This window comes from Aquila chrysaetos, chromosome 6 (assembly GCF_900496995.4).
Source record: "Aquila chrysaetos chrysaetos chromosome 6, bAquChr1.4, whole genome shotgun sequence".
NCBI classification, from domain to species: Eukaryota; Metazoa; Chordata; class Aves; order Accipitriformes; family Accipitridae; genus Aquila; species Aquila chrysaetos.
In genome coordinates this window covers 38,582,470-38,609,506 of record NC_044009.1, presented here as the reverse complement: position 1 = coordinate 38,609,506, position 27,037 = coordinate 38,582,470, and the positions used below count along the sequence as shown (strand labels likewise).

The following is a 27,037-nucleotide window of genomic DNA, read 5'->3' as shown; positions in this document are numbered from 1 at the left end:
GCTGCGCTTACCCTGTTTGGGTATTGAACTTGGTCTGAAAGCATCAGTGGCCCATCCAGATGGAAAGCTGAAACAAAAGCCCTCCCACTGTTAACCATGAGGGTGTGGGCAAGGAGGGGAGGGAATTAAGGTCCAAGTTTTTCACTGCCACTCTCAATCTTAATAACTTTGTTCAATAAAGTAATCTGAGCTGTTTGTAGTTCATGTATATGGTACTTAGACTGCCAAGGCTGGTTTTAATAAAAATGGGAGATTTAGCATCTAGTAATGTATAGTATTAGCAGGGGCAGATGTCAGACTAGCAATTCCAGGACACTAAGAAGTTTGTCTAGAACAGATAAAGCAGGCAATGGTGTGGTATCTCAGTCCCCTGTTTGTGACTTGGGTAATTAAAAGAAATCATAAACTAGTCAGAGAAAAGTGGAGGTACTAAAACAGAATTTGTAGATAATTCTTTCTGCATTTTTTCCTTCCTGCTTAATTATGTTTGTTTTAAATGTTAGTAACAATTTTCCACAGCTCTTGGATTTCATTCTTACATAACCTCGTTAATTGTTTAGTCTCCAGCTAGTATTTTCTTTCTTTTTATTTAGAAATGATAATGCAGCATTTTTCTGATTTGGTATTTGGATGTTACTTGGACCAAGTAGCTACTTCCTGAGCCTCTCAATGTGGGATTCTTTGACTCTATTGATTTGTCCCCCTCTTACAAATGTCTCATACTAAGATAAGAATATACTACAGTTAATTATATTATGTTACTTCTTCCAGAGGAAATGATGTGAATACATAGTCTGAGATAAGAAGATTTTTTTCTTTCAGCAGTACAGATTTTAGCCATTTCCAGTCCTCTGTGTGCATTCATATGTCATGGGCAAGGGTTTTGATGTCTGTTCTTGAATCTGCTTGCATCTTGCCTGACAGTTTTGGAGTATGTGTTCTCTCCATTCTGCTGGAATATAAAAAAAGGACACATACTCCCGTTCAGTGAGAGGCTCTGAAGTGTTCAGACGTGTAGCCAACTGGAAAACAGAAGAGTGCTTGAAATCACCAGGGTTAGGGCCTAAATATTTTTACGACTCTTGATCTAAACTTTTGGAGATCTAGGCCAGGTTGAAGAATCTTTTTGAGCTGAAAAAAACACTCGCATTCATGTTGCTTCACTGACTTGTGGCTTTTTTTGTCTGAAAATGGACAGGTGCAATTTTCTTGTTAAAATACAAAAAGTACATAGTTGAAACTGAAGTGTCAGGAATGGTCTGTTAATGTGAATAGACAGGAGATTTTGATGCAACCTGAAGGGAGCCCTTAAAACACCAGGGCCTCGAATGCACAGCAGAACCAAGGGCACAGGCAGAGTGGCGATCCCCTGTGTGCTGCAATGTATGGGTGCAGCATCGGGAAAACCTCCTGGCTTATCATAAGGATTTCAGGGGAAAAAAAAGTGTGTATGTGTGCATGTGCGTATACACAGATATATGAATAAGAGACCCAAAGAATCTAAGGGAAGCTTTGACAAGGATCTGTTTCTGATGGGCAGAGCTCTAGTTTGCATCTAGGAGCACTGCTCTGTGCTGCCCTTAAGTCCCCATGCTTCAGTGAAGGGCCTGGAGGTAACTCTGGTGTCTTCTGCCTGTCTCTGCCTCTCCAGGGGACTCCAACCTGCACTTCAGTAACAGCCACACATCCGTCACCCTGGGCAGCCTCCTGGATGATCAGCACTGGCACTCAGTTCTCATAGAGCGTTTCAACAAGCAAGTGAACTTCACGGTGGACAAGCACACCCAGCACTTCCGAACAAAGGGGGATTCAGATCACTTGGATATTGATTATGAGGTGTGTGAAGCCCTTTAGGTTATAACCTGGGAGATGAGGCCAAATTGGTATAAGGAATGTGATGGAAAACAACCACCCAGCAAAGATCTTTATTTAATATTTCCTTCCCAGAGAGCTCCTTTCATTGTTAACAAACATGGACTACGTCAGTGCAACTCTGTGTACGACAGTCTCAGAAAACGGCTAGTATCTGGGCAAATATGCATTGGATTATGCTTACACTTCAAAGTACAGCAGACTTTGAGCTAAACTCAAAGGTATAGGCTGGGTTCTAGTCAAATCTTCAGCGAGTAACCACACTAATCTGTACAGAGAAGTGCTGTGTCATCATCTCCAGTATGATTTTAATGGGATCATTGCACAGCATCCCTGCATCTTATTGACATGACCATGGGGATACCAGCTCTGAGTTGTGCCTCTATGCAGCTACCACTTGCTCAGTTTATAGCTCTCCACATAGAGATGAGCAGGTAAAGACCATTGTCTTGCCACTAGGAATGGAAAGACCCTGAGCATGACTGTCAAGACAACTAGCTCTGACCCAGGTCCCTTCACATCTGGGGTTGTGATGCAGAGCATACTGGTCTAGGGAGCCAGAGCAGCTCAGCCAAGAGAGGACTGAGCAGAGGAAACATCCTGGCTGCCCATGAAACCTGAGGCTGGTATGATCCCCTGTCATGAGGCCAAGGTGTGGCAGAGTGCAGTTTATATCACTCCAGCAGTTCAGTGCTTATGGCTGATAGTCGCTATAAAATACCTGAAAATTTTATATCCATGTGCAAGGCAGTTCCTCATCTGTTCCCCTCACCAATGCACATCTGCGTGCAAATAACCCATGTTAATTTTTATCCCCATGCATTTGTCTACCAAGTCTTGCTAGCCCACAAGGCACAGGGTCATGCTTGCACAGTCAGAGCCATCACCCTGTCTGGATGCGTTGAGCTGGCATGGTTCATTGCTTAAGAGACCACAAGTTTCCCCTCTGCACTTCGGATTCATTTCTCTGGAAAGGATCAATTCCCAGCACACCCAAGGGACAAATGCAGATGGCTCGGCAGTGGCAGGTGCCTGCTCTCTGCTCCTCTCATGTTCCAGCTGAAAATTCCCTTCTTTGCATTTCACAAAGCAGGGTAGAAAGAGTGGTACCTGTCCCCTGGCACCACTGTACCAAATCACGAGCACATTTAGTAAGGACAGCACATTTTAGCAGTGAGATTCTGGAACAGCTTCAGACTGAACTAGCGAGGGCCAAAGCTGTAACTACTTTTAAAATGGAGTTGAGAAAAGCCAAATGATTGAGTCATCAGCTTTCCTAATTTCAAAGTAATAAAATTCCTTGCTTCCTGCTACAAGGTTGATGCCAATTAGGGAAAACTCAGACTCCAGTGTAATTTGCAGAACATTTTTCCAGATGTTCCAAAACAGGGAGCATGGTAGAGAAGATCTTCAGTTGGTGTAAATCAGCATCACCACTGACCTCTGTGACACTCAGTCCTGGCCCCTGGTGCTTAGTTTTTCACACAATGTGTTTTCTTTCCATTTGCACTGAAACAATCTTTCAGTTGAACATTACAGCAATACAGTCTACTGAAAGTTTGTCTCAGCACACTTCAGGGATTAAAGGCCTCACTGAGGGTAATAAAACCATTAGTTTGGTAATTAAAATTATTGCCAATCACAAAGGAAACTGTTTTCTTAATAATGGAGTAGTATAATTGGTATTGATTTTTCTTCTGGTTTTGAAACCCAGTACAGAGTCCCTAAGCAGGAGACTTAGAGAATAGAACATGAAAGAAGGAAAGTCTGGTGTTTTAAGGAAGAATTAATGATTCTCACTGGAAAAAAACATTGCTACCACATAAGCACTCATGCCAATAACAAACCTGTAAGTGATGTAAAGTAGCAGTCTGATCACGCTTTATTTCTCTGAAGTGATCAATTAATACAACTGAGGTGCAAGTTCATTAAGGACTTGTATTCAAAGAAGTGCTTTCAAGGTTATCCAGGGAGGTTTCATTTGCTTATGTATCCCAGCCTGTTAGGTGGAGTGGGAGGAAAAATACCCCCCAAATTTCCCCTTTATTTTTGTAATAATGAGCTGAGGGGAGCTGTTCAGAGTTGTGACAGAGGAATAAGGCTGACCAGGTTCCAGCAGCCATCAGCATGTAAGTGGTGCCGCACAGCAGTGCATGCCCTTGCTGCAGTGGATGCAGCAGGATTGCAGCACAACTCCTGATGTGCTGGAAGCACTGTCAAGTGTGGTGGCTGCAGCATCCCCACCTGCATTATATCACTCATGATGCTGCTGGCTGTGATGGGAAAAATGAATAAAAACCCAGCAGTACCACCAGTAAGACTTTGCCAAAAAGGCCAGTGGAGCTAATTAGAAATGAGCTGGGTCATGTGGAAAATGAAAATAGGATTATCAGAAGTTTTTTGGGTTGTGGGATTTGTTTGTTTTGTTCTTTTTTTTTTCCTTTCTTTTTTTTTTTTTTTCTCTTCCTAGGAATCTAAAGTAATTATGGTCCATGGATTTTGGAAGCTTTATTTTCTTAGGCTTTTTGTCCTCCCAGGGCTTTCAGCCCTCCAGTTAAGTGATGAGTTGTAATCTGGACAATACTAAAATCTTTCAGTACTTAGACAACAACACAGCAGAAGTTTTGTTTAAATGTGTAACCTGCAGAACTTCTCCATTACGCTGCTCAGTCCCAAGTACCACGTACAAATATTGTAAAGACCCAAACCACAGTGAAATTTAGGGAAAACACTCGCAAGGTGCAAATGGGGTAGTCTGTGTGTGTGATACTACCCTGCACTAGCTGAAACCAGAACTGTTCAGATACAAGCTTGGTGGAAAGGGGTGATTCCAGCTCACAGGCAAACCCAGTGCTCAGTGGGCAGGAGGAGTTTATTCCCCTATTGCTCAGCAGTTCCTGGCTGCTGTGGTCTGCTGCTGGGTGGCAGCCTCCAGCCCAGTGGGGGCTGTGGGCTGGAGACCATTTGAATGTTACCTTGTGCATTGGGTGTTCCTGGGTGGGGGGCTTGTTGGTACTAGGTTGGTGAAGTGGTGTGTCAAGGCACTTAAAAGCTGTTTCCAAATTAGTGAGCTCTCTGCAGCGGCAGCATTTCCCTGACAGCTGTAATGCTATGCAGCCTGTAATTCCCCTGTTGGGCAGCCAGGCCCTGCTTCATACTCCAAGGTGATGCTGTTAATGTGACTTGGTTCTTAAATAATGTCCCGGCTGGCTGCACGGAGGGAGACTCAGCCCTCTTGCTTTTGGGGTGATAACTAAATACTGTTCTTATTCTTTCCAAAAGCTCAGTTTTGGAGGGATTCCCGTCCCGGGGAAACCAGGAACCTTTCAGAGGAAAAATTTCCATGGATGCATTGAGAACCTTTATTACAACGGAGTCAATATAATTGACCTGGCAAAGAGACGCAAACCTCAGATCTATACTGTGGTAAGAAACGATAATGTATGCTTTCCTTCTTTACTTTCATGCTGTTGATGCTGCTGGTTGCACCGAATGAGTGGAGTTCAGATTTAGATAGCTATGGGCATAATTAGCTTGCTAAAATTATATTGCTGAGGCTAACACCAGCCAGCGTTGTCTGCTGTGGTGATGGTTATTGAAAGACACATGTGGAAATTAATACAATTCTCTGACTTCCCAGGTATATTAGAATTTGTTTGGAGAAACTTTTCAATTCCTTTTCCAAGATTAAAATGTGTCTTTTTGATGGTGTGATAGAAGTCATAGAGACTTTTTTTTTTCTGGTTAACTCAGATAAAATCTTATTTTCTGAACCGTTCTCCATCACTGTTGTCACATACAGTAGTAGCAAAATTTTATTCTGCTATTTGAGTTGGTATTATAGAGAGGAATAAATGTTTCTTTTATTATTGGAAATGTTTTCCTTTGTGCTGCCCCTTATATTCAGTGTATTGGGAGTTCTGAGAACCATTGACCTGGTACTAGTGTCTAAACGTGGGATGGTAGAAGTAAAGCAAAAGGAACTATGGCCTTATACAGCCTGCTAACATAACACGTAAACATAACTTTACACCTAATAATGTCCAAAATTACAGATATATTTAAATATATCATAAGCAAAATAAAGAACATTTTATTTTGTGAGAACAGTACACTCCCATGCAGCCTTGACAAACTGTAAATAATTCAGCTCTTTATTTAAGTTGTGCCTCACTCCTGCACCTTGCTTTGATATATGCCTTTTGGCTAATACTGTGTCTTTGGAGAATGTGGAGGTGAAACTGGTTCTGGGTCTCATGGCATATTCTAGTTTGTATCAATTGTGTATAAACAGACTGAAGCTACAACAAAGAAAACCAGAAGACCACAAGAAGTCCTTCCTTTCCTCACTTTCCCTGCCTAGGGTGAGGCTGAATGTACAGGGAAATGGAAAATGGAAAGGGAATGGGTGAGAAGTCCTGAATTGTGTTGCTGGCAGTCAAAACTGCCTCCAGGATGCTCCCCTAGCCTGGGACTGAGAGACTTTGCTTTAATAACCTCAAGTTTGATTGCTCTGACTCAGGACTCTAAGGCACAAATCTTACGAACTGTGTTAAATTGCTCTTCCCCTCAGCTTACTTTCTAAGGGGAGCAAAGAGCCCTGGTCTGCTGCTTAGGTCATTAAACAGCTGGTTGTTTTGCCAGCTGGGTAATGGGAAGGCCTTCCTAAAGGGGAAAAGAAAAACTTTGTAATGTGCTTTTTCTCTGAAGGGTATTGTCTGGGTATAACGTGGCCCCAAGCAATGAAACTCTGTTATCACAATACTTGATTCAGTCAATGCTAGATTGAAGGTCTAGGAATCTTGCTCCTTCTGTCAATTTAAGGTAGCAGGGATGTGGGCCTATCTTTCAGTCTCCCTCACAGAAGTGATGATTTTAACGCAATAGTTTTCAAAAGCTGGCTGCTGTACTGCATTTTGCAAGATTTATGAGCTGCTATGTGCTGCGTCTGTGATGCTTGTGTATGCAAAGTGCATGGAAAGGTTGTCACACTCACAGTGCCTCATAATCTTAGATAACATCCTTCTATAGGAAACAGCCCCTCTAAATCTGTTTTCCAACATCCTTTCCATCATAGCTATTTACTTCCTCTAGCAACTCTCAGGTAATTCCAGCTTTCACAGGCTGATCTCCCTCTCCCATCTTCCTGCTCTTCCCAAATCCTTAGCAATTTACTTACTCAAATTAAAATAACTTGTTCTTGCTAAATGTAGTCTTTTGCCTGACAGACTTCCTGTGCACTAAATGCTTTTACTCAAAGTTCATTGAGGTTTTCAAGCAACAATCCATATCCCCGGGGACCTGCAAGCTTCTCTGGTTCACATCTCTGTAGCTGCTAAGGTTGTCAGGAGTGGAAATGCAATGAAAGGAATAGCACAGAAGAATAATTAAATATAGCATGGACTTGGATTCGCTTCTTCCAACAATGTGTTGTGTACTTGTGTTCCCTCCCCACAAGCTGGAGAACACCAGAGATGGTTCTGCGTTGTTAGTCCCCAAAATACCTTTGTCTCCTAACAAAAGATTTTTGAGGACAAACTGGCTGGTTTGGGATTAGAAAGCCATTAATGCTCAGAGACACTAGGTTTTGCCTCCAAAAGGGAGGAAGACTTCAGCACTCAGTCTCTTCTTCATTCTCTGTGCCTTTGTGAATGTTCACACAGTCAGTGAGCCAAACTCATGGGTTTTCATACCCATCAGGTTTGGGTTTTTTATTGTTGACATCTTTCACACAAGTAGAAGAATGATACATCAGCTTTGGAGACATAGATTTCCTCTTATGAAGTAGTTCCTCATCCATATAAATAATGGTCCCAAATCAGCTGCATTTAAAGTCCAAGGAAGAAACTACAGGTTGTCAATAACAGAATACCGTACTATGTATCGTAGTCTTGGGTGGTGGCTGTGATTATCATTCCGCCTGTTCTTTTCTGTAACTCATTTGCAGTTGTCAGACTTGCAGTAAATCCCCTTGAGAAGACATCTCAAGATAACGAGGCAGCCTGTCTCTTTGAACTGGAACTTGCCTTCAGAATTCCATTTTTATATTGCCTGATACTTAACCTGTCTACATGGTAGCCCTATCTATTTGGACAGGCTATCTATCTTCTCTCTGGGGTTTCTTCTGTCCCTGATGGCATGTTGTGGCGTTTTTTGTTGTGTTTTTTTTTTCTCCCCTAGGTCATTGAGTGTGGAGAAATAATAGGGGATCTTTTCTTTACTCTCTGAAGTGATTACTGGTTTTAATTGCAAGAGGTTATGAGAAGTCAAATTTCTGTAATTACCACTGTCACGGTCACAGGGCTGGACCCTTGGGAAACCTCAGAAAATGCTTTAAAATAATAATCTAAAGATCTGCCCTATTTACTAGCTGTCTTCTCAGCACAAAAGTAGTGCAGACTGCCCATTATGAGAAATTGTACAGCAGTTACTCCTGCTTCTTGAGCAATTAGTTAGAGACAGGAAAATATGCTAGTAGGAGCCACATTTACAAGAACCAGAAGGGGAATTGTCCTTCACAGGAAGATATTTGACCTGTTGATACCTGGGATGGCGAAGTCCTCGTTGAAGGACTTTGTGCTTGTTAAGAGTGTATGTAGATGCAGGAGGAGATGGGACAAGTCGTAGTAAGCGAAATCTATTAAGAATTACTAACTATCTGACTGAGGGAGTAGTTAAGAGAAAACCAGCTATAGCATCCTGCAAAGAGCTATAGTATCCTGGCCACCAGTGGTTACCTACTGCTAGATTCAGGTCGCACCTTTAGAAACTGCTTTAATGTGACCTGTGGCCAGGGTCTTAAGTCTTCTCATGTGTCACTGATTTGTGATGCCAAAATAAAAAGCTGTCTAGCTGAAGAAAAGAAATTAAGAGGTCATGAAAAGATGCTGTGTTTGATCTTCTCAATGCTCCATCCTATGTACTCACTGAAATTAAGGAAAACCCTATCCCCCTTTCCCTTCCATTACCATTGGCTAATAGGAATTGGAGTTTTATTTTTATTTAGCAGAGCAAACCCTACACTGACTCAAGAGAAGTGCAGGATATTTATAAGGCAGAAGTTGTCAGCCCTCAGATATGCTTGAATTTCTACGTCGTCCTGCCATGTTGAATCTGGGAGTGACAATTTAGCGCAGCAAAGGATGTGGTGACATGTAAATGCATCACTGTAGTGCCTCAGGGAAATAACCAATTGCCAGCATCAAAGAGCAAGGAAAGATACCTAGTGACAGTAGAATGTAAACTAATAATTCATTCCCTTTATAGAGAATCCAAACATGCTATTTTATCAAGCTGATTTGAGATACCTTCATCTTGAGAAGAATTTACTTGTCTACACGTCTCGTACTACCAAAGTGCTATTGCAAGAATTGATATATCTGTGAATATCAGCCTGGTGATTTGTGAAGGCCCCTACTAGGGTTTGGAGAACCAGGAGTTAATTTTTTTTTATTTATTAGTTTTTGCACAGCAATCAGACTATAGGAATCATAAATAAAAAATGTTGGAACTATTTCGTGACATTTTTCACAACTTCCTATAGGACTACGTTGAATTTATTAAAAAAAAAAGTTTTATGCAATTATTTAATGAAAGTGTGAGGCACACACGTACATTAAAAAGAGAACTAAATTTGCTGTTCTTTAGATAAGGCAGGTGAACTCAGATTCCAGAAATATTTGGTTCATGTAAAAATAGCTTTTTATGGTTTCTTTTATCTTCCTGTCTGCTCTCTGGGTCTTCAGATGAGTCTCCATCACATCCTACCTGCAGTGTGGAATAGTAAGAAAGTCTATATAAATAGCATTCATTTTAAGGTCCCATTTTATTGTTGCTGAATGGTATAGCAGGATTGTTTTGGATGAAATTAAGTGTGTTGCCTCAATCAAGGTCTTGAAATAAAGTCCATTTAAATGACAGTTTTTCCATTGATTTCAGTTGGCTTTGTCTACATTTCTAAAGACTTTCAGTCTGTAAATATTTAATCCAGCATGTAGGTGCAATAATAAACTCTCCTTTTCTTGATATAAAAGTTTCTTTGTGTTAGGATTTTGATAGTTGTGATAACCACAAGTGAAGCAAGTCTTTTGGGGAGAAAGACCATATTTTTTTTATGAGACTAGTTGACATATGCAGGAAAAAATGACACATATTAGAGCAAACGAGGCCTTTTTGAGAGTCATCAGCCTTCAGCATGTTACAGGATAGAAACAATTGTTCAGAGTTTAATTTATTACATTATCTGGGTAGTCAAATTGAGTGAATAGGGCAGTCACTACCTGCTGAGCAGAGGAGGATGTTTCAAGGTGGGAGGTGATAAGGCTGTTAGTCCCTGTAGGAGAGCAAGAGAGATGGCTAATTATTGTCATAGGAGTTAGCAGGGGATAAGGAAAATGGGGGAGAATGTAATTTGCTGTAAAGCCAAGGCTTAAATGTCTTCTTTTTTTCTTTTTTTTTTTTTTTTTTTTTTTTTTTTTTGATGTCTTATTCCAGTTGCTAAGGCCTTGGGAACTGCTTGGTGCTTGGCTGCCCAGTATAAGAGAAAGGGGCAAGCTGACCCTGTCACAGTCAAGAGCCTGGAGTATGTACAGTTCATATCAACCATTTAGGCTGGTGCTGTGCTATGATACACAGATGACTGGAATTTAAAAGAGGAAAATCTAATAAAGAAAACTAATACATTTAAAAAAAGCTGATAAGAATCGCTTTATATGCACCTTTCTCTCTTAAGATGTGGCTCTGTTTTCATAATAATAATAACAAAAAAAAATCTCCTTGCTGCTGTGTTTCGTTCCAGGTAATAAAACCTAATAAGCTGTAGATCAGTTTACCTTGAACTGGAACAAAAATTGGGCTTGGATTGTGCTAATTTGCCAGTTTGATCTAAGACATCTATCTTATTCACTTCTGGCAAGGTGAATTTGAAAAGCTGGCTTCATTCCTGCTTGTTGTTCAAAGAAGGGTATATTGGGTCTGGCTGAGATGGAGTTAACTGTCCCCACAGCAGCCCTCATAGTGCTGTGCTTTGTATTGGTAGCTGGAAAGGTGTTGGTAACACACCAGCGTTTCGGCTGCTGCTGAGCAGGGCTGGCACAGCATCAAGGCTGTCTCTCCAACATTTCCCCCTCACCAGTAGACTGAGGGTGGGCAAGATCTTGGGCGGGGACATAGCCAGGACAGCTGACCCAAACTGACCAAAGGATATTCCATACCATACGAGGTCTGCTCAGCAACAAAAGCTAAGAGAAAGGAGGAGGAGAAGGAGGGGCATTCGTTATTATAATGTTTGTCTTCCAGAGCAACTGCCATGCATACTGAAGCCCTACTTCCCGGGAAGTGGCTGGACATCACCTGCTGATGGGAAGTAGAGAATAAATCTTTTGTTTTCCTTTGTGTCTGCGTGTGGCCTTTTCTTTTGCTTTATTAAACTGCCTTTATCTTGACTCGTGAGGTTTTTTCCATCTTATTTTCTTCCCCCACTCCGTCCTGCTGAGGAGGGGAGTGATAGAGTGGCTTGGTGGGCACCTGGCGTCCAGCCAGGGTCAACCCACCACAGAGGGAAAATATTAAGTGGTCTATATTTTTTTTGTGTTTCCTCCTGTGCTCTCTTTTTTTTTTTTTTTTTCCTTTTCCTGTCTCTCTGAGGGAAACAGTGTATGATTTTTCCAAATTAGCTCTATATTTGGCCCCATCTTTTGTCAGCAACTCTTAGCTATTGTACCATATAATGACTCAATAGTATACAGTTGCTATGGGCATAAAATGGTAAAATCCTTTATTCCACTTTTGGCCAGTGACATAGTCAGCTTAGGAGTCTGACATAAACAACATCCAGAAACGTCTAGCCAAGCATCTCATCCCTGATTCTGTCATGGTCACAACATTTCAGTTTTTTCAAAGCTTTCTTTTTTGTTAAATGCTACCTTTTCCACATAGGAACATTATCTTAATGTAAACAACTTAATTCAATGTGATAAACAATTATCATTTTATTGACATACATGATACCTAGAGTGAGTGAAGATAGGGCAGCTCTCTGTCACAGGGGTGATTATCACAAGGATATGCTAATTTCAATGAAACTTGGATCAGGAAAGCTTTCAGATTTCCATCATGAAATTTTGCTCAGAGAAAGATAAACCCACCTCAGTATAGGAACTTCTTTTAAAGTGTAAGCCCTGCTCTTGGGATGAACTAGTTGCTCACTCAGTGGACTAGTCCTAACTCAAGTAACAGCCTGTGTCTTGGTGCTCACACATCTTGTTTGAACACAGTTTGCACCAGTATTTCAGAAGCCTGGAGCAGGTATCTCACTTTGATTTGCTTTTCATTCAGTGCTTAGCAGTGTCTTGATTTAAGAAGTACTTGAAATCTATGTGGGTCTCCTGACATCTGTTCTGCTTGAGATAATTTAAAACCAGGATTTGAAGGGACCTCCCCCATTCTTAAAATCCCATTGCTCAGAGTTGAATGACAATCTTTCATCTTATACTTTTAAAACTGCATCAGAGGTCACATTTTTCCTCTGTTACTCTCTTTGCAAATTTGTCTGCAACCTCAGTCTCTTCAGAGCTAGAAATAGTCCTCCAATTTCCAAGCTGAGAGATTCTTGCCAGTTTACCCACATTTGTATCTCAGCCAGGCCTGGGATTTTAGTCCCCTTACCTGTCATATGAAATCTTCCTTTCTAATCCTCTGCAGAAAACAAGATATCCTTTTTATTGGACAGTATCCATAGAGTGATTAATGAGGAAAGCAAGTTCCCATTTGATGCTCTAACGCACAGGTAGAATGAGAGCTCAGAAATACTTATTTATTGTTCTTCCTGTTCAAACTGATCTTGGCCTGTATCCTTTGGTAGGCTAAATGTTGAGGATTTCAGCTCAGCTGTCAGTTTGAATAATTTTCCAAGTACATACTATTGATTTGTATTCTGTGAGAGTGAGGGGGATGTATAAGAAACTTGTCACCAATTGCCCTGACTGTGGTGGTGTAGTAGTCTTCTCTCTTCTTTCAACAATACGTAATACTACATGAAGAAAGGCCAGAAAAGACTGAAATGGTTCATTAAAGTTATACAGGTTTTATTCAAGTCCTGCAGAAGTCACTGGAAAGACTCCAGTCACTGTTGGATGAGGCTCATGGCTCAGAGGATCTTCTATGTAATCCACTTTTATCCTTACCACTTAGCAATTGTGTTCTTCCATTCTTTTTTTAATAGGAAAGGCTCTGATTCTTCCTCAAAATGCTGTAACGTGCTGTCACCTTTTCATTCAACATCTTAACATGAACAAGAATCACCTCTGCAACAGTACCCTGCCTGCAGAAATCTGGGATGCTTGGACTCTTTTCTGCACACAAGTGTCATGGCAGCCAGTGAACAAATTGCAAATATCTCCATTTCTTTTCTAGGTTCAGAAGGTTTCTCTTGTAAGAACAATAAGAACTCTTTGGGAAAGATTTCACTGCTTATTACAGGAGTCCTTAATCAGTCTGGAGATGACAGACTCAATGGAATTCTCAAATGCCACAGGATACCTGGAGCTTCCAGCAGCTGGGTAGAGCTGAGCATCTCCTTTATTTTCTCTAGGGATTAGACTCTTCTTATCCCATTTCCTAGCCAATGAGCTTTTACTTTTCAGTTAAACTGGGTTCAGTTATAAAATCAAGTGTCTGCCAGAAGTCTTGCATGTACCCTGGAGAGTTCCAGAACTGCTGCCAATTAAAGCAAAATGCTCCTGAGCAGATGAAGGTTTTGGGGGAGCTGCTTATTATTCTGCCTTATACCTGCTGGAATAATTTGTTTGAGATAACATTCAGGGTGAATTTAACAGGTTTTGTAATGGCAACCTATCCCACTTCAGTGGACAAACATTTTTCAAAGTAATTGCTGTGTATTTCTTTTTCAAATTTTCATGTTATTGTCTCTAGGAAGGTAGACAGCGTTTGTCAGTGTAGGGACGTCAGCAGCTATTGTTGGTGTGTATTAACTACATCATCTGCTTTTGCTCTGGAATGCTGCTTTAAGAAGGTGTTTCCCTCCTAAACAAGTCACTTGAACTGATTTAAGTCCCCATGGCATCAATTGGTTTATTTAACGTTTTTTCCCAAATGTCTTGGCTAGTTTTTAGTTCTGACTAAAATTAGTTCTGGGCCTTACATCATGGAGGTCTCAATTCATGAATAAGAGTAACAAAAGTACCTTGTTGAAAGAACCCCCCCAAAGGCAAACATGCCAGCTTTCTATCCCTCAAATGTACCTTTAATCCCATGTATACAGAATATTGCAGCAGGGCCTTTATGTGTTCCCACCTGCTTGTTCTTTTGGCAGGTGGGATCACACCTGCTCTGCTTCAGTGTAGTCAATGGAGAGGCTACAGAACTTTAGGTCTCACCAGGTAAAGCATAGGAAGGGACACATAGGTGCTGCCCATATGTCCCGGCATTGGCCATGGGTTCAGTCAGCACTCCTGTCCCAGTACAAGATTTATGTGCGGATCCCAGATGGCATGAATTACTAGCTAGTGTGAATGATTAGTGTTGCTGAGTTTTTCAAGGGGTCACAGCAATCCATGAGTTTAGGAGTAGCTGCACGTGCTGAGAACCTCATATCAAAAGCAGGCAGAAATTTGACCTTATGTTTCAGCACATGCATATGCATGAGATACTTTGCTATGGTGCTGCTGCAAACAGCTGAAAGCTTATTGACTACACAAGGTCTTTGCTGGCTTATTTTAAGGTCGTCTGAAAGTTTGTTGTGCATTGCAAACATGTTTTTTTGTCTTAGCATTCACCTTCTCTGGCACCATTAAGTCATCTAGGCATAGCTTGTTCTGCTGGATGGTAAAATCTGCAAAGAGCTCTGAGACAAAAATCCTATCCGAATCTTGCAAATCCTCTCCTCTACAGTCTTGCATTTTGTTACAGTCTCACACTGTCAGTGAAGCAAATTAGATACTTGAGTGCAGACCCATATAATGTTTGAACTTTCCTCCAAGCTCCAGTGTTATGTATGTATAAGATCTGTAAATGTCTTACTACTTTGTGTGGAGTTACTTGAATCACTGTAAGTGTCTAAAATTCCAAAGAAAATTTGTCATTGGCATTTTAAATGTCTAAAGCTTTAAAAAGCTCTAGAGAAAGTTAACTATGTTTGTTTATATCACTGCAGTCAACTGTTTTCTGTAATTTGGCATGAATTCGATTGAAAATGGAGGTGGAAATATAACAACATAACAAAAAAGGCCTGTGGCATCTCTTATACAGGCAAAACCCAGGAGGTAGTAGATACTTTTTGAAAGTTGAGAGCAAATTTCCATCCTACTTCCCACCTGACTAATGTTCAGGTGAGTTTGGATAAGCTTTGAATTATATCTCAAAACTCAATTCTGACATGATATACCTATGGATACCTTTTGCCATTGCTAAATCTGGTATGTAGCATTCTGCACCTAACAGGGCAGGGAATATGTAGATAGCTTGATATAGATATATATCTATCAAGGGTTCTTTCATCCAGTGATAACTTGGTCTCTTTCTGGCACTTTATTTATTTTCCATTTTAAAATAAAGACTAGAAAGACACTTGAAAGTAATAGGGAACAGTTCCATCAGCTGTCTGAGATTTCAGAGAGGAATTCCCCAAGCACTGTGCAACTTCCTACACATCCATCAAGTGTTGTTCATTATAATTATCCTGTTAGAGTGAGGTACCAGCTCTGATAAGAAGCGGTACCATGGAGAAAGCCTTTTATTCCGATGTTTTTATCAGATTCCAGTTGGTATTTTACAAAGCAGCCTACTTCAAAGCAAGCTGGCTGTAACAATCTCCTGGAGTGGCTTTAAAAGATGCGCCTCCTTAAATGCATCCTGGCTTTATATATTGATAAGTTTTTATTACATGGCTTGAATGACCTGCTTGGGTAATCTATAATGGCTGAACAAAATGGTGGAGTCATTTCTTCTACAAACGACAGTGATACATGCTGGTGCAGATTCTGCTGATTGCTTTGAGTAAATGTGCTGCTCTTCTGGGCCAATAGCACCATTGATTTCAGGGCTGGATGACTGAGGTAATCAACTAAGTTTTGCGTTGAAATGATGTTGGATTTTACCATGCTTTCTGTGTATGTAATGTTTTAATAATTCCTCAAAATGCCCCATGGAAACTTGGGGACCTAACACTGGCCAGGAAATCTCACTATTGTTTCATCCCAGCCTAAGTACTATATTCAAGTGACTTTTTCTTTGAGTTTCCTTATGAATTTTGAAATAATTTCAGAATAATTATTTTTAATTATTTGTGTTATTAAGTGGACTTTTATTATTTGGAGTAGCACAGGGCTGTGCCACTGAGTAAAAGCAAACATATCCAGTACTGCTAGTGCAAATTATATATTGAATATTTGAAATACAACCAGGAAATTTGCCTCATGTTTTGCCCCATGTAGTAGATTCAGATAGACGAGGGAGTTTTTACTTTTAAGGTTATGTAGCATTGGTGTAAATGGGCAAAAAAAGTACTGTCATTAATGGCTGCATTTTGGCTTATATTTAGAATAAATATAGTCCGTTTGGTAGGATTCCTGTACATTGGAGGATGCTTTGTTTTTTCAATTGCAGCTTGCCCTGTTGTCCCATCAGTGCAGAGTCAACACGGGACATTTGTATCACACCCCACAGCACATGAAAGTGCAAGCGGACCTGCTATTCCTTCAGTGTCAGCTCCTGAAGTCAGCATAGATCCAAATGAGTTTGATTTTCTTGACATAAAGCTAAACTTGAGCTTGAAACAGGAGGTGCTGGGAAACACAAAGCAGATGCGGCCACATGGAAATGGTCTGTCTGGGCTAGCAAATAAGCCCTCCTGCACTCACGCAGGGTCTTGCATGGGGACATTTGGATACATTTAGGTCCTTCTAAGAACTGAGGTTTTGATTTTTAAACCCACCCCTGTTTGGGGTGACAGTAAAATTTTGAAATTAGATGTGTTTTCCCAGAATGGACAGATACATTTCCTAATGAGTTGCAAAGATTTGTGTTTGAACGACAATACCTATGTCAGCCTTGAGGGCCATTAGAAATCCAATGAGTTAGTTTAAGTATGGATGTTTTGGGATGACCGAAAAAAATTTGTCGTGTTGATTATGTTTGACTTTTGTTATTTGCAGGGGAACGTGACCTTTTCTTGCTCAGAACCACAAATTGTTCCTATCACCTTTGTCAGCACCAGTCGAAGCTACTTGCTACTACCTGGCACTCCTCAAATTGATGGTTTGTCAGTCAGCTTCCAGTTTCGAACATGGAATAAAGACGGCTTACTTCTATTCACCGAATTGTCTGAAAATTCAGGACCCCTCTTGGTTTACCTCCATGGTGGGAGACTTACACTACTTATTCAGAAGGAGACAGAGAACCCAGTGGAAATCAGTGAAGGTACTTAATTTTTGTTTGCTCTCACCTGTCTCCCTTTAAAGTACAAAGGTCCCACCCCACAGGATGAAAGGATGGTGAAACAAGGAAGCACCCAATCTTCCTTTCTCATTTCAAATTTTATCTTGCTTTCCAGTGGTAGAACCACTCTGTGCAGCTTGAGGTAAATCTAAGCATGGAAAGTTGGCATCCTGAGATCTCCAGACTCAATCTACCTGACAATTAGCTCAGCCTCTGTGTTCTTAAACAGTCATGCTAAATTTTCTTCAGTCAGATCAGATGAAGACCTTCCTGTTTCCCATCCTCAGATTGTGCTGAAGTCAGCTGGGCTCCAGGTCATCTGCTGCAGCATTCCCCAGCACAAGTTAAGGCAGCCTCAGAGCTGATTTTCTTCCTCTGACTGTAGCTTTACACTCTCCCTTTATGCTACGCTCAGAAGAGAGACTGACCATGGGCTTCCTCTCCTCACACTCCCTCACTGGCTTCCTTAGCCAGTTTACAAGTTGTTTTGTGCAGTGCAGCTAGTGGGATGCAAGAGGGTAAAATGGGATTGTCTCTCTGACTTAAATTTCAGGGAAAATTGCTTGTAAACACTTACCAGAACAGCTATGCATTGGCTCTCAGAGACAATAGGGACACAATTTTAGGCTGTACTACAGAGGCAGGACCAGAGTGGCCCAGCTGACATCCCAGTCTGACCTATATAAGCCATGCTGGCATCCCAAAGAGAAATGTTCTTAGCCCAGGGCCTCTGCACATCCCTTGCTGCTATGCAGCCATGCTGTGTGGGAGACTGAGAAATTCATTTTCTGCATAGGTTGAACACCCACTTTCCAAAGGTGGATGAGTAATAGACTGATGGAACTCAGATGGTACTAAATCATAATAATAATAGTATTTTCTAAGAGAGCAGCTGTTTAAAAATATGTAATATTAAAATATTCCCAGTGCAGAGTAAAAGAGGGCAGATGTGTCTATTAAAAGAACCAGAGGTAAAATCTGATAGAGTTGTCAAAACAGACCTGTTCCGTATGTGTGTTTCATTCCCCTTTATGACAGAAAATGTGACAGCCCTGCATCTATCCTTATTCATGTAGATTGCTGCAGCCTTAGCTTGCTGCAATTGAATGCTGAAAACTGAGTTTCCAGCCTTTATTGCAGTCCTAATTAAATTGTTGACAAAGCTGAGACAATGCCAATATTTGGTTGGGTGTATTTGTTTTTATGTAGTTCTGAAATCATGAACCTGAGCCCAGCCTTTGGTGCTATCCAAAATATTGCTAAACTGCCTACTTATACATGGAAAATATGCAGAAATTGCAAGGGCCATGTTCTGCAGATGTCAGGTACTCACAATGGTACTCAAGAATGGACCTGTTTTTGCCCCAAATGGGACCTATTTTGTTTTGACATCTTTTCAAACTTCAACAACATATTTCACTCCAAAATGGACTTGTTCTAGTTGAAAAATCATCCATTTGTCGCTGGGAAGCCAGCCTCTTATTCTATGGAAATTGTGCTTGCGTTAACAGCCATTACTTTGGAAATTGTCTCATTTTCAAATTTGTAATGAAATGGCTTTTCATACACATAACACCCACAATTTTTTTTTTTTTTTTGAACTGTTCTCACACCTCTTTGTGTCACTAAGTGTTCGTTTGTTTCTTCTGACAGCTACATTAACGAAAAATATTCCATTAGGGAGGGGAGTAAATACTAGTTGTCTGTGCCTGATCTCGGTGACTCCAGCCTGACAGTAGCGTATTTTGAACTGTAATTAGGTTACTTTTGATCTGCACCACTGTGTGTGAGCTCAGAAGCTTGCCCACTGATTTTCATGGCTGTCAGAATAGAGAATGTGAAGTTTCTTTGTAGCTGTGTGGTGCTATTTCAAGAGCCATGAGATGCAACACTGATTTTCAGAATAAGGAACAGAGAGGTTATTTCCCACTTCACAGAAGTGTCTAGAAGAGAAAGAGGCTACCCAGTACCATAATCTCTCACGTACCTTCATAGGTTCCTGGTCAAAGCAACAATCCCAGCTCTCACAAGACCCACGTCAAAATCCAATATAGAAAGGCTTTGGTACATCCATCAATAAGACTGCGTGCTAACAATGCTGAAGGGTTTTAAGAAACACAAATCCTACTGATACCTACTGGAGTTTGTCGGGTTTCATATTGGATCCTGAGACTGAGTATGACCATCTCACTGAATCTAATCCTCTGCAATATCAGGCATGTGTTTAGCACCAGAAGCTCAACAGGGATCTCCTCTGTGTGCTCCTGTGAGCTGTAAGCATTTCCCAACTGACTCAAGATAGACATAAACACCCACAAAATGATGACAATGTGCTACCAGAAGGGTGAAGGGCCTGGCTAGCTTGATGAGTGCCTGCAGTACCAGAAGCAGGTTAAGAATAAAATGTGAGATGACCTACGTAAACACTCTTAAAAGTTTTCTCTTTCTTGGGCCTTTTCTTCTACGCCAGTTTGTTTCCAGAGGTAATGAGTTCTTTTCAGCTGCCAGTTCTCCCTTTTTTGGGGTCAGCTGCATATTTGTGGTCACAAGCTGGAAGTAAAAGGAGTTTGAAGAGGACAGCTGTCTCCTGCACCTCTTCTTTCACTCTTCATACTTGTTTTTTGTCAGGCACCAATCTCCACGACGGGCTTTGGCATTCTGTTGACATCAATGCCAGAAGACATCGCATTACCTTGACACTGGATAACAATGCTGCCACTGCTAGCCACGCAACCACTGTCTCAAGGATCTACTCTGGGAACAGCTACTATTTTGGAGGTAGGTTGTTTCAGACAGATGCAGAACAGGTTTTCATGATGCAGATCCTCAGGTGCTCTCCATTGAGGTCTCCCCAGTTGTGCTCTGTTTGCAGCTAAAAGCAGATGTTGTAATAACTGATTTTAGACCCCCTATTGAGCTGCAGTGCATACAGTACTGTGGGAAGATCAAAGGGTCTTGGTCAACCCTGACAGAAAGAGAGCAAGCAGAACTGCTAACACACCTGTAAAAGTGGACTACTAGTAGTGGTAGCCAATGGGTACCTACATCTAGCTGGCAAAACATACAAAAGCTGCATAGCTGTATTAACCACAAGTGGTTTTTCTAGTTAAAAGGCCTGAGGACTATTAGTATTATTAATATTCCTGTAGATATCACTGTCCTGATCAGGCTCAGTGACTTTAGACTTCAGAGCTTAATTGACATACGGCTCAGATCTACAAAGGTATTTAGGTACTGTGCTCTCACGGAAATGAATGTAGGTTTAGCTCAATTTTGTAAATGGAAAGAACAGTCTTGAAAAATACTACCTTCTGCTTTTTGGAGTGCAAGCATTAATTTAGATAAAGGGATTGTCATCAGCTGTCTTTTTATCTAATATATTTCTGTGTAGTGCTTACCATAGTGAGGCTCTGATCTTGATAAACCCTCTGGATACAGCACTAAGTGAGGATGCACAAGGAGGCTTTGGATCTCAGAGCTGGCCAAATACTGAGGAAGCTCAGATACAAATGGTTTTGTTGCTTGCTGTCCACAGGATTTCATCCTTTTACTCTGTGCATTGACTCAGCAGCAGAATTTAACCCATAATGATTTTACAATTTGCACAGCTTTTTTTTATGGCAGCCAGTTGCTATCAACTGTGGAGTTTAAAGAAGATGGAAAGAAACCCACATTTTGATTTTGCTTGACACATGTGAAAACCTCATACTCTGATATTTTCAGTGGCTGCTCCCTCTTTTTGTTATCTTTTTTTTTTCTTCTTACCGAAGGATTTGTGACACAGAAGGTTGCGTAGCACTAGAAATGAAAACACTTGGAATAATGAGCCTCCAAGTTCTTGCATCAGGAAATCCCAGCAGAAATAGATGAACATTCCAATATTTTTCTCTGCCTCTTCTCTTTTTCCCACAGGGTGCCCTGACAATTTCACTGATTCCCAGTGTTTAAATCCCATTACTGCTTTTCAAGGCTGTATGAGGCTCATCTTTATTGAGAACCAGCCCAAGGACCTCATTTTGGTTCAGCAAGGCTCCCTGGGGAATTTTAGTGATTTACACATTGATCTGTGTGGCATCAAAGACAGGTAATTATTGTTTCCTCTTCTTGTATTTGTTCTTTTTTTTTTATCCTAGTGGTTTATAAATACAGGTTGCATTAAGTGAAAATTCTAATCTGCCAACATTATGGATATTAGGCATAATAGAGCTACTAATAGAAAATATTACAGCAAAGATAGGAGGACTGGAGGGGAAATGGTTTCAATTACATGAGGCTGTCTTCACATTGACTCGTAGGAAATAGAGTATGCAAATTCAATCAAACTACAGATTGGTGAAAGGATTAAATTTTATGCATAAACAACATTTGATTGCTTTGAAGTTTTAGAGGGAAATGAAAGAGAAGGAAAAATTATTTGATTCATCAGAACATGTCATCCCCTTAATATATTAGCTGTTTTTGCTTAAGTAGATCATTTACAATTTTTCTTGTTAGCCATTACAGCACGTTTATCATGAAGATATGGTACACCTCGTGCAACATACTGCCCATTCAGTAGGACAATATAATGATGAAATGTCTGTATCTACCAAAGACACATTTCAGTTTAAGTGCTGATCTGAATCCTTCCTAAGCTGAAACCTGACAGGAAACCCAGATTTTCTCATAAAGAATAGAGAGGAAATAAGCAACCAATTTTTTTTTTTTTAAGTATTTCATAATTTCTCCTTTGCTTCCTATGGATTTTTAGTGTCTAAATATTTCTGAATTATTTCTGCAAATGTGTACTTTAAGGTTAGTATGTGGAATAATAGGCTCTGATTTTGGTTTTTAAAAATCTAGCTAAGTTCTGAAAAATGGAAATGGAACTGCTGGAAATTTCATGTGCTTCAGATAGTTCAGGGAGTAGTAAGGATATTTTGGAAATCCATCAGGAGCTTAAGCATTTAACGTAATTTTTTCAGACATGTTACTTAGAGAGGTGGACCTGAAGGCTGATCTCCATTATTGCTTACTGTAGGAGGGATCAGCCTGCTGGAGCTGCAATCTTTTGAAAAGTGGGCAAAACCTCTATTATGTGAGACCTTTGTGCTCATCTTTCTACATTCATTAACCTGTACAGAGAAAATACTGACCAAACTTGTTTCCATGTTTAATGATGACTGACTGAATTCAGGGGGTTATGAATTTTACACTTGGTGTGCCTGAAATTGTAGATGGAATTGATAAGATGCAGCTGATTTGACAAAAGGAAGTAAAATGTAAAATTTCCTGAGAATTAAGAGAAAGAAAGAATTTTGCTGTTTTCTTGGAAAAACAGATTCTTTAAGATCAAGCGAATCATTCAAAGGTAACTTGTATATTCGTATATTGAAACAGAAGAGAACTCTTCTGTTACGATGCAGAGGTGCTGTGGGACGTCTCCAGTGCCTTCATTGTCACCAAGTCCAGGCTACAATGTAAATCTGTGGTCCTACTGCAAGTGTCTTCCTCATCTTCAGTATCCTAAGGATGACAAGCATCAGTCTGTGATCATACCATACAATTATTTAGGGCAAGGATCCAAACATAGTAAGAACGGTGGTGCTTTACATAGTCATTGCCTTGAATATATCACACATGTAAACAAAAGTTATACATGATCTAGTGAAGATTAAAGCACTCTCTTCCAATGCAGTTCTCTGGACAGCATTAAATTTATATGTCTGTACTATATGATCTAGGTAGATCTATAGTAGATATGATCTATAGTAGTTATGATCATATAGTAAGTATGATCACAAACCCAAGGTAGATTAAAAAAAGGAAAAAAGTATTTGATTTACAGTTGGCAAAAGTGATTCTCTTATGGCTGGATTTGGTGTATCAGTGGAGGTGCCCTGAAGGGGAAGAGAGAAGCCTGTCATGTGGGAAACTGTTGGGCTGAAGTTCAGAAATTCCCCTTGTCACAAAAGGCGCGAGCCTCACTGGCACCACAGAGATCACAGCTTTCTCATTCAGTGAAACACCCAGCACTCTCTCCCTGTCTGGCAACTCCAATAACTGTGCTGATGCTGTTCTGCAGGGAAGAAGGAAGGATTTTTTTTTTTTTTTTGTCCAAATCATATTACACATTTTACACATCTGGGGCACAATCTTGAGAGAGGTTAAATTTACAGAATTGCTTTCAGGAAGCTACACAAGTTGTTCAAAGATTCACGGGGTGAAGTACTGCTGGTGCAGTACTGAAGTCAAGAGTGGTCATAGCAGCAAGGGACAATTGGAAAGAGGGATGAAATTAAAAGTAAATAAATAAAGAAAATACAGACAAGAGGCAAATTCTTTGTGTTATTTTGCCAACACAATTGATCGTAAGCTAGTGGATGAGCTGGGGAAAGAATGAACAAGAAAGTATTAGTGGAGTGTGTTCCTCCTAACCATTTTTGAAAATTTTAGGTTCTGCAAGCCTATATTATGGCGTGATTGGTTACAACAAACTACAGATGGAAAGGTGTGGGAGAACAGGAAATTTGAATTCAAATCTAGAGATGGTATTGCTGTCTATTCTGCATGGTGTACCCTTGAGTATGTTTTCAAATCTTGTTCAAATTGGTTCATTGCACAAACTGTCTGACACTTCCAGTCACTGTAATTCAGCTAGTCACCATAGTTCAACTAGTGCTCTGTATCGCAGCAGCTCTGGAGTATAGGGAAGGTGGGGTCTGCCTCCAGGCATACAATATCCAGCTGCTCATTCTCTCTATATAAAGAGTGTTAAAACTCTGTAAAAGCATCTTCTCTGAGAAATGTGATCTCCCCTTTCTTAATTATAAGATTTATTGCTGTGTGCACTGTAAAGCATGTGTTTTTGTAATTTTAATGCATGTGGGAATTGTGTAGCTTAATTAACATGTAAATGGGACATTTGTCTTCGTTATCTAAGCAAAAAACCTCTTTTGAGGAATATGCCTCTATTTAGAAAGCAGTTTATTTGTTACAGGCTTGTAGGCCGAGCTCATTCAGACCTGGGCTCTGAAAGCGGTGGTTAGACCGCTCACTGCAACTTATGCCTGCTCTTAAAAAGAGAATTAATGACTTTGTTTTGAAAGATGATAAACTGGGACTACTATTGATGTCGGCAGTATGTTTTTGAGAGAGAATCTAGTTGTGTAAGCATATTATACACACACCCTGACACACACACACACTCCAGGATTCCCTGTATAAAGTGATGAGCCTCCATTAATCTAAATGGATCTATCTGAGGGACTAAGCCTTAATATCTTATCATCTGTCATCTCTAGTATTTGAACTAGATGTGTGCTCAAGTGAACTTGGTATGAATGCCTTCTGTCTCCCTGTATTTGTTATTTCCATCCTTCAGTAACTATTTCTCAGGAAATAAATATCCTGTCACTAGCTGAGCTGCCAGAGAGTACATGCAAAAAAAATGGGGGTGTCCATAGAGTTTTGCCTTCTTTCCATTTGGTGGCTGGGGAGACAGTGCCAAGTGAAGGTGCTTTTGGAGAGACAAGTGAACTTGACCCTGTTGCTGACCCTGCTTTGAGCAGGGGGCTTTTGCTAGAGACCTCCAGAGACTCCTTGCAGCCTCAGCGATCCTGTGAATGAGGCCACCCAGTAGCTGCTCTGGTCCTGGCTGAGTGGACAGTTCAGGGTGTATCTGCGAGAGCTGGGATTAGCAGATAACACACAGAAAACTCACGTCTTCTGTGCTTTCAGTAGGACGCTAAGACATTGTACAGTCTGGAGTTGAACACAGCAATATGGACTGTCCTGATAATGGAAGAAGGCTAGTTAGCACTATCTCCTATTAAGAGACTGCTTGTTTCTAGCCCTCAGCTGCAGTGCCAGCATCACAAATGTTCCTACTGGTGCATATCAAGTCATCTGCTATTTGCCATCCCCTTGTACAGTACCTACATATTGTACTTGGGTGACACATCATGTACAAGGAGAGGCATCCCCAATCTATTCATATCAGAGCTGTGTCTGCTCTACAAGCCCTGTAAAGCAGTGCAGTATTCCCTTCTTCACCTCCTTCAAGACAAAGCTGTTCCTGCAAACTGTTCCCAATGCCTTGTGGAACAGGAAAGCAGAATCTGTAGGAGGAAGCAATTTTTCTTGTAGCAATGCGTGTGTAGGACTCTTGGCATTATCCCCACTGCCTGCCTGCTGTTAATCCAGCTAACTATTTTTTTTTTCCTTTTGTTTGTAGTATGTATATTTGCTGTGGTTGTCCAAATACTCAGATTGCTCAGTCTTTTCTGACGATGTTGCAAAGTGTGGTGCTTACACTGCTGCTGTTATGAAGTGTTAGAGGTCATAGCTGCCTGCAATGCGTTTATCCCTATTCCAATCAGAGGTAGAGAAAAAAATGAGACAATATGCTGCTAAGCCATAGAGTTCTGCTCCATATTTAAAGGGAAGTGGATTTAATCTTAACCCTCGTTGTTGTTGCCTTTTCAGGATTTCTGCTTGGTTAGGAGTGCAGGTACACGTCAGGGGTTGTTTGTTTTAGACTACATTAATAAGTCAGAAAATACAGTTTCTTACATCAGGCTGGCATCTCCCCTCTATGGCATGGTACAGAGCAGAAAGTAACAAGGCAGAGATGTCTGGAAGTGAAGGTGCCATGAAGTCCTTGAATTCAGAGACTTCTTGTTGGGGAGGGAAAGAGACATCGTTGAGTATGCAGTCTTTTGCGGCAGTACATGTTGACCATCTCTGACCAAAAGCCATCTGGCATAGGTCCAAACAAATAAATGACTCTCTTAGAATTTATTTTCAGTTCAGAGTGATATAGATTAAGTTCATGACTACAGGGACTGTACATCCCTCACTCTTGGTGTTTTGCACTGTAAGTGTTTTTTGGGAGGGGAGGCATCTTCTGGGGGTGAGATACTAAACCCAGAATCTTCCAAGGGAAATCCTGAGCAGTGAGAAAGTCTAATGAGAACAGAATAATTCTTTCTGTCTTTGGCCCTTAATCTGTAGGGAGGACATCAGTGTCAAGGGATGGGGAGGTGGCAAGCAGCATAAAAAATTCATTTGCTTCTCATAGATGAACAACAGGATGTCTCTTTCCTAATGGTGTCTTCACTTATGCATTCCCCTCCTCAGTATTTTGCAGTTTGCAAAGACTTCTTGAGCCTGTCAAACAGCCTCCTGGAAATGGGTTAGGGATGTGATTACAGAAGCTTCTCACTCATCAGGGTAAGAAATCACAGCTGCATCTAGTGCAGCGGCCAGCTGGGCAGTGTGGCTGGCACAGAGCTCTTCTTTCAGTCTTTCTAACAGTGATGAAAGGCATAAGGATGCTGTCCCCAGGGATGCCAGTGCTTCCCTTCCCTGGCTATCATGTGCGTATGGCAGAACGGAGGGTTGAGTCTTCTTGTGCCTTCTCAAACTGACAAACACTAACCTGTTTCTTCAGGAGAGTGGTAACAAAAGTATTGGTTTCTCTAGTGCTGATAATGATTCTCTAACCTGAGGTTTATTCAGTGCTGTGATGGGCCATAAACTCAGATCAGTTGCTATTTTCTTCATGCAACGTTTTCTCTTGTTGGCTTAGAAGGAAAACATGCTTGCTGCTATTCCCCTGATCTAAGCAGGACCCCTGAGCTGTGGCATTGATATCAAAATACCAAGCTCTTAGGATCTACAGCCTTCGTTTTGAAATTTGGGGTAACTGGCAACTGTACAAATCTTGAAA

At 40.8% G+C, this 27,037-nt stretch overlaps 1 protein-coding gene across 2 annotated transcripts in view; it reads left to right on the top strand.

Annotated features, from left to right (window-relative positions):
- Positions 1 to 27,037, top strand: part of CNTNAP5 (contactin associated protein family member 5) — a 307,196-nt gene that overhangs the window by 141,214 nt on the left and 138,945 nt on the right. For both annotated transcript variants that reach the window (XM_030018519.1, XM_030018520.1), the window contains 5 exons: positions 1,652 to 1,836; positions 5,155 to 5,298; positions 17,043 to 17,307; positions 19,954 to 20,103; positions 21,238 to 21,409. In XM_030018519.1, the coding sequence (XP_029874379.1) occupies positions 1,652 to 1,836; positions 5,155 to 5,298; positions 17,043 to 17,307; positions 19,954 to 20,103; positions 21,238 to 21,409 (916 nt within the window). The remainder of the gene's footprint in view (positions 1 to 1,651; positions 1,837 to 5,154; positions 5,299 to 17,042; positions 17,308 to 19,953; positions 20,104 to 21,237; positions 21,410 to 27,037) is intronic.